Source organism: Metopolophium dirhodum, chromosome 9 (assembly GCF_019925205.1).
Source record: "Metopolophium dirhodum isolate CAU chromosome 9, ASM1992520v1, whole genome shotgun sequence".
Lineage (NCBI taxonomy): Eukaryota > Metazoa > Arthropoda > Insecta > Hemiptera > Aphididae > Metopolophium > Metopolophium dirhodum.
Window position 1 is genome coordinate 8,638,112 of NC_083568.1, and position 8,922 is coordinate 8,647,033.

The 8,922-nt window shown below is 29.2% G+C and overlaps 1 protein-coding gene across 1 annotated transcript; it reads left to right on the plus strand.

Moving 5' to 3' along the window:
• The first annotated feature begins 430 nt into the window (after positions 1–430).
• On the plus strand, positions 431–7,917 carry LOC132952152 (E3 ubiquitin-protein ligase listerin). Its single transcript, XM_061024333.1, has 20 exons — positions 431–741; positions 808–987; positions 1,074–1,340; positions 1,402–1,508; positions 1,576–1,756; positions 1,831–2,004; positions 2,072–2,265; positions 2,321–2,453; positions 2,514–3,185; positions 3,264–3,444; positions 3,508–4,247; positions 4,338–4,459; positions 4,531–4,675; positions 5,581–5,750; positions 5,817–6,341; positions 6,426–6,551; positions 6,623–6,763; positions 6,853–7,207; positions 7,285–7,644; positions 7,798–7,917. Exons 1-20 carry the CDS (start codon positions 697–699, stop codon positions 7,855–7,857), a joined length of 4,878 nt encoding a protein of 1,625 aa, XP_060880316.1. The 5' UTR covers positions 431–696; the 3' UTR covers positions 7,858–7,917.
• Positions 7,918–8,922: the final 1,005 nt, after the last annotated feature.

An 8,922-nucleotide genomic window follows, 5' to 3' on the forward strand; every position in this document is an offset into this window, starting at 1 on the left:
GTTAACACCATGTTTAATAATTTATTCAGGTTACAAGACTCATCATATTTTAAATTAAAATACAAATGTGTCCCTGCTATAATAAATTGGATTCTTCATTTATTAGAAAGATTGGATGGACTTGGCTGTTAAAAAATAATTCATAATTGCAATAAACATTAATGAAACCACTGGGAGTTCACCGAACAGGATTATTCGTAAGTTATATTACATTTAAATAAATGAAATATTGAAATTGAACATTTGAAATATTTTGAATAGGTATTTTATTTATTGTGAAATACTGGAATACTATTTAAAGGTGGTTTGGCGCGCACTTGGCACACCGTCAATATAAAAGAACCGTGGTTGTGGTTAATGTACGACCAAGTGAAATATCATTATCTGACAATATTAAGACACAAAATTTGATAAGATATTGTTTTTAATAAAAGAACATTGTTATTCACTGATTCCGGATTCGTAATATTATTATGTTAATGTTAAAATATGTTAATCTGTTAATTGTAAACAAATTTATAGGAGTTGTAACATTTTTTTCACATAAAGTTTTTCAGTAAAATATACGTATGTTTAGAGCTGAACCAGACAAGTATTTATTGTTTGCATGATACCTTGATAGTAAATTCAATGTTATAGTGTTGATACCAATTTTTTTAATTAAAACATTTTAAATTTAAACATTTTTATTTTACAATGGGGAAAAAGCAAGTTGCTCAGAGGGTCAAAAATAATTACAAAGTAAGTTGGTTTGTTGTTGATTTGATATTGTGAAATTGTTATTGAAAATTAATGTTTACATTCTAGCCATCAAGCAGTGCAAGGGCTCAGTTATTGTTGAGTACTAGTAGTACTACTGATACATATGGGGTGATTCCGGATAAGCTTAAATTTCCCTTTGCTGACATTTTGGATTGCAATGTTAGCCCGGATTTTCAAGTGGTTTTGAAAAAAATGAACAAAAAAGATTCTACCACTAAACTCAAAGTATGTAAATATGTAATGATATACCTATGACCAATAACTAAATACAGGTCAAACAAATTTGGTGACGTTTAATATGTGTTGTGTAGGCCTTAAAAGAATTTGCTATGTTGTGTGATTCTAAAGATGAAGATACTGTCAGAGAAGTTTCAGCACCATGGATCGCTCAATATGTAAATTTATGTAAGGATAATGAACCACGTATACGCGAAGGTACCCAGAAAGCTCTGCGATCCTACTTAAATCGTGTACAACGAAATGTAGCACCATTTTTAAAGAGGTTTTTTGCCCATTGGTTTGTGGCTCAGTATGACACTCATCCACCAACTGCATCTGTTGCATCATCCACATTCGAGGTTTGTACATCTATATCTGTATGGATTTAAATTTGACTTTATGTTAAACTTTAAAATTTAGAATACTTTCCCTCCAAATAAAAGAGTTGAAGTAATTGTATTTTGTCAAAAAGAAATATTTAATTATTTAATTGAGAACATAACCAATCCATCATTATTAAATACTAAGTAAGTTTTTATAAACTAATGTATATATTATAAACCTTTATACTCATGTTTTTTAATTAATTTATAGAGTCGATTCAGATGAAATAAGGGAAATGCAAATTAGAACTGCTACTAGTTGTTTGTATGCAACAGCAACATTTTTGAATTCGCTTCCTGCTGAACATATTGAAAATATTGAAAGCGATTTGAAATCATTGTTGCTTTCTAACTCTACCTACTGGAAGTTAAATAAACATCCAACACCAAGTGTATGATATTTATATTAATTATTTCTATGATAGTTTTATTTACTTGACAATTGTTTTTCAATATTTATCTACAGGTTCGACAAGCTTGGTATACTCTATTGCATTCTATATTATTGAAATTACAAAAATTTTTAGAAGGTGAATGTAAAAAAGTGGCTTTTGCTGTGTTCGATAATATTGATGAAGATAATGTTACTGTGTCAAATGTCATTTGGAAAAGCATTATAATTGTCTTATCAAAACCTGAGGTAAAACTTATATTACTAATATTATATTGTATGAACTAAATTATTATTAATATTATTTTTTGTATAGTTAAACTACTTTTGGTCACAATCAAATGCTGAAAAAATTTTCCTTCCTAAACTATGGAAACTTTTATCTTGCTCAAAAGGATGCTTTTCGTCTGCATATGAAAATTTATTAGAATTATGTGAAAATAGTCCAGTCATGAATACTATAACAACCACTGAATTTTATTTGAAGTGTATTACTTCAATTAAACAAGGGTATAAAACAACAATAATTGTTATAATTGTATCATTACATTGATTTATGTTTTAGGTTAGAAAAAATATCTAACCGCTTTGACCGTACAAATTTTGTTTCTGGTATTGAAACTCTTTTTGATTTTGTCACATACATTCTGAGAAATAATGGTGAAGATGAATTTTGTAGTAACACAGTAATATATGAAGTATGCACTTTATTATAATATTTTAGTTATTATTACACTAATATAATTCACTTTCAACAGGTTTCAACTTTGGTTAAGTTTAGTCTTACTGGAAAATTAGCAAAAATGATGTCACCGCCAGTTATATCTCATTTGGCAGTATTTCTAGAATTTTTGACTAATAACAATAGATTACACAGTTTAAAAACCACAATATGGAATAATTTAAATACTCTTTTGATTGGAAGTGGTCTTGATGAAGAAATTATTTTTGACAACATACTAAGTCAGCTGCAAGTACATTTAATCGTGTTGAATCATTTAAGAAATCCTGTAGTTAAGAAAAAAAAAAATTTGAGAGTTACATTTGAAGAATCTGGAGAAGTGTTTCTTCCTTCAAAACCATTATTCAATGATGACTATCAAAATGATTTGGGAAATTTTGTTAATGTGGTTTTACAGTTCTATTTAGATAGAACTTCCTACCCAGAAGTTGGACATATGTATGCCAACCATGTTTGTCAAGTAATATTAGCATTTAAAAATTATGGCGTTTATCAAAAATTATCCCAAACATTACCTGGCACAAACGACAACACATCATCATCGTTCAGGCTGTATGAAAGATATGTCAAAACGTGGATTAGTGATAATAAAGTTTTGACTTATAATTCAATATCAGTAATTATAGGGTTATTGGAAACCATTGATAACGAGAATGAACGAATTAGTATGATTGATGACTTAAATTTGGTATTATTTTATTATTATTTAATATTATCTAATAAGATAATTTAAACATTATTCATCATTTTTTTTTTTTTTGGTAAGTTTGGATCAGATGTTGTGCTTAAAGAAATAATGAAGTACATTAGTGAAGGAAATATTTTACCTGTGGTGATTTGCGATTGGTTGGAGGCAATTCCGATGCAAGATGAGTTTAAAAAATTCATATCCTTCGATGTAGACCTAAATAAATCTCATCTCCTAACAAATTGCTTAAAACTTAAAGGTGATTGTTTTAATCTTGAGCATAACATGGACTTTAAAATAATTTTGATTGTTTTATTTTTAGATAATACTGTATGTGAGAAATGGACAAAAGTACTTTTGGAAACTGTACATACTAACCCTATCTCTCCGTTAGTTATTATGTTAAGACAAATATTTGAAAAAAATTTAAATGACCAGTCATTTGTCAATTCCCACCTTGATCTCATTTTCAACACAATGGAATGCTTAATCCATAAATATTTAGAAAAATCACAAGACGGTGAATGTAGATACCAAGAAGAGCTCAGTCTAACTTGGAAACTCTTGTTGAATAATATGATAGATGCACACGACAATGAAGTTATAAAGAGGTGTAGTTTGGTTGTTACAAATTACTTAAAAACTATGGGTGTTGATATAGAACATGTAGAAAGTACTGTAGATCAATTTATTGAAGATTTCTTATCTTGTACTAAACAAAATACCTTGCCAATTAAATTTTTGTATGAGTTGATAAAATGTGCAAATAGTGTTGATCACTCGAAAGCAATTAAATGTTGCGAATTGGCATCGTATATTAATGGATCATTATTTTACACCGGAAATGTTGGGAATTACATAGATACAAGCGATGAGTGCTTTGGAACTGTGTATGCATTATATTCTCAAATGTATGTTTTCACAAAACAGATTTTAAAATTTTTCAATGAATCTGAACTACCCAATCATTTGGACAGTGTTGATGAAGAATTTGTCAATATCATGGCTGATATAATTTGCAACGTAAATGTGGTTGCACACCTACAAAAATATTTTTCAAATGTGAGTTTATATTATTAAAAATAGTTAACCAATATAATTATGTATTTTATTGTGTCTTAAATACATTTTTTGATTTTAATTTTAATTCAGAGAAAATATTGTTGTAAAATCAAGAGTACTATTTTTGAGGATACTAAAACTAATGTTGGTGTACTCATTCAATCGCAACCAAAGAATGTTGCTCATGCTATCATAAATAAAATTATGGAAAAGTATGTGAATTGTTTTTATCACTTGTCATGTTCTAAATAGTAAGTGTACATATTTTTTTTTTTTATTATAGAACAATTAATGATGGCCCATATTGGTGTAAGTCGTTGGAATTTGTATTGGATATGTTGTCATTGCCAAATGAAGAATTGATTAATCTGTATAATTCTGAAATGTCAAAACATAGTGACAGTCCAAATTGTATACACATTATTCAGGTGACAATAATTCATTAGTTTTTGTTCTTTTATTCAAACTTAAAACATTCAATAGATTTTTGTTTGATGTTCAGTTAATCTGTAACTTCAACATCATCCTTATAATGATTATTAACACATTGACTGCATACTGACACAAATTGGCATCATGAGGATCAATCAGCAACACATTTGATATCCGATATGTATTTAAAGTAAATGGTTTATTATTCCCTACGCGTGACTAAATATTATTTTATTAAATAATGATATTATTAAGCGTTTTCTTAAACGCACGTATTTAAATATGATAACATACATCAATTGGACGTATGACCATTTAGGAGCAATTCCATTATTTTATTTTTATAAGATTGTTGATTTTTATTTTTATCATACGCATTGGGTGAAAACGGCAAAAAGACACACGCAGTCAATGTGTTGACATATGTTGCATATATGTATTTAGATTTAAATTTTTATTATATATCTATAAATGTATCATACTTTTCCTAATTATTTGGATGTTATCACCTCAAAAATAATACATTTGACATGATTACTCTAACATTTATATCACATAGATAAAAAATTCTCCTTCAAAGTCACTTAATGTGTTTTGATATGTCAACATTTTAATAAGTCAATTTTTTTTTTATCTTCAAATTACCAAGAGTAGGTGTGATAAAAAGTTGTTTAGACATTTTGTAGAGTTAAATAATTCAAAATTTAAAATCCAATACTATGTAAAAACTAAATTATTAAATAACATTTAACGGTATTCATGTGAACATTTGGTAATCAACTTATTTATTATTCATATTGTACAAACACTAGGACATTTAATAATTTTTTCTATATTAAAAAAATAAATGTTCTATACTTGAATATGATTTATAAACATTGTCTGTGCTTAACTTGTGTAGGTTTTTGTGAATTTTTGCGGCATGAGCAACTTGGAGTATGATCATCTTTCATTAGCAGATACAAGATGTGTGTGGAATGTGCACTTCAGAAAAACGACCAACAGTGATACGGTTTCTCAGATACAGAAGGTGTTAGACTCTGAAGAAAAATTGCTCACTAGTGACTCTGAGTAAGTTTTGCATCGCAGTTATTTGTGATAACTGATAAATTATGATCGTGTGTTTGTGTGTTTTAGGTGTTTGAAGGACGAAAAGACAATGATAGAAACCATACGTAACATTGAGTTTTTAAACTTGATCTTTCTCTACACAGATGATGCATCAATCATATTAAAATACAGCAAAACAATATTCAGTCGTTTAGAATCGGTAATGTTTATCCTAACCAATGTAGTAGATTTTGACTGCAAAACATATTTGCCCATTGGGATTGCTACTGCCTTGGTTGGTTCTTTATTTGTAAAACTGATGAAATTTTATCATGAAGAAATTTATAAACATGTACCGGAGAGCAACGAAAACCTGATAGTATTCAGATCAGATACAAAAGTTGTACGTGATTGCTTGGTGAAGATTTGGGTTGAGTTGTCAAAAAATTGTAATAGTTGTATTCATGAACTTGTATTAGAAGCTCTGAGCAATTCTATGAATTATTTAGAATTTGAGGAAATAGATCAAAAATATTGGTTTAGCCTTTGTTCAGACTTGATTAATTCAGACTGTTACCCAATTGAAATCACTGCATACAATATTTTAGACAGGTACATTGACAAAAAATAAAAACAGCAAACAAACATATTATTACCATTTCATTTTTGTATATATATTATTTTCTAATCCAACAGATTATGTGGGGTGCGCAAAGTTGACGTAGACACTGACTTTGAATCTGATCAAGTACCGTTTGAACTTTCCACGCTACCTTTGCAGAAACTTCAAGACCTGATCTGTACAATGTTAACGGAAATCAAGTATTTTATTTTCATTTTTTGTCAATTTATAGTCATGTTTTATATAATATTAAATTAAAATGTGTTTTTAGAATCGGAAATACATTTGAACCTAAATCTTTCACTGAGGATTTAAAAAATACTCGAGTTTATTTGTTGTTATGGAATGTTATATTTAAATTATGTTCAAAACTTGAGTCTCAAGAACGATATAAGTACATTTCTCATTTGAAGTAAGTCATGTTCTGACGTTCTGTGCATACAATGAACAGTTGATAACAGCAAACTGATACCCAAAATACTTATCACAAATCATTTTTAGCAATAACAACTCTATTTCGTTTTTAATGGAGAATTTGTTGAAGTTGATGCCACATTCTATCATTAAGACATATGCCAATAATGACGTCAATCCAATTATCAAAGAGTTGTTCAATTTGAGACCCAGTTGTTCACCGACGGACTATTGGAACAACAAAAAACTCTGGCATATGGTGTGCTGGACATATTACAATCTATTACACACATTGCCGGCAGTTGTACGCAAATGGTGGGTGGACAGTGAACATAAAGTGTCAACTTTGGTTGACAAACTAACAACCAAATACGTATCACAGAGTTTAATTGTTCAAGAGTTCCAAGACATCAAGCAAGCGAAAAAAATTGACAACATAGTGGTATATATTTGTAGTTGTAACCTCCCAATGTAGTTGCGATTATGGATTGACGTTAATTTTTAACCATGTTTCTTCAGGTGAATTTGTACGAAAACCGCGGTATACTCGTCGTTTCATACATGATCGAAGAAACGGCCGTGGACATCACCATACAGATGGCCAGTAATCATCCTTTGGGATTAATCAGAGTCAGCAGCGATAAGAGCATGATCAACATGTCTCAGTGGAAAGGATGGTTGAAACAATTGGCGCTTTTCTTTTCACATCAGAACGGCTCAATCATTGACGGTATATCTTTGTGGCAACTTAATATCACAAAGAAGTTTGATGGCGTCGAAGAGTGTTACATATGTTATTCTATACTTCACAACTCTAACTATCAGTTACCCAAGTCTGCCTGTCGTACGTGTCACAAAAAATTCCACAGCTCGTGTTTAGTGAGTATTTGGCAAATATTTAACATTATTCACATACATGATAATATGTTACATAATGTATTTAATAAGTTAGCTCATAGTTACCCAACATATAAACTTTTATTTTTATTTCCAAACTTGTAATTTAATATTTCTGATTGGTTTGTTTTTCAGTATAAATGGTTTGTTACAAGCAACAAATCCACGTGTCCTATTTGCCGTAATCTTTTTTAAGTGTAGACACTTATTGGTTTGATTGTTGAAAAAAATAAAAGCATGTTTTTTTTAAAAAAAGACTTATAATTATTAATACTGGAGAACCAGATCGTTGATCTGATTCACATGCGGTATTTGGGATTTGACCATTATTGATTTAAATAGTTTGTTGATGGATGTGTACATGAAATGGTTGGTTTGCAACATCGGGCGGCGGTAGCAATATAATCATTTTTGATTTTTAACAGTTTTGTTTAAACTGAAAGCTAACCGTCTACAATTTTACATTACTTCATACTTTGCATGTCACAATAGTTACCAGTAACATTAGAGTTTAATCATATTGCAACCCATGTTAGTTAAATGAATTTTAAAACTAAAATTTGAATTACTCGACACATAGATGTAAAGGTTCAACTAATTCTTGTCCATTAGCTTTAATGAATCAAGAAGTCCTTGCATAGTTACTACCGCCCCCGTTTCATTAATTATATAAGGAAAATTTTATTTCTGAGGTCAATAGCTGGCGGCACGTGGGTGATCTAAGTTAGTTAAAACTTTTTCCTAATAATTAATATTATAATGGTCTTTACTAGTTTTGATATTAAAATAATAAAATCCAAATAAAATATTTTATTTACAATTCCCACCCATTAATCAAAGGCCAGATGTCAAATTTTAATGCTTAGACATATTTTTGTCTTGTTGAATATGTGATTGAATTTTTTGAATAGGAACTAAAATACAAATAAAAATGTATTATTGAGCAAACAGAATAAAAATTTAAGTATATACTCTTTAGCAGTTAACAACTCAATATGCCTACAATCTAAATATTGCTTTTTTGTCCCTTTAATAAGTAAATGTCTTGATTAGTCTATTTATCACATATATATTTTTGGCATGGATCTATAAATGTATTTGAGCCAATTATATTCATGAACATACTTAACTTACTACAACTAGTCAAAAAACTAAACAGCCTGTGGCCTATATAATATGCAAAATGCCATAACCTTTTTGAATTCTTTTAAAACACTGTTCATAAATAATTTTTCTTCTCCTAAATCTTTGGGGAGTTGT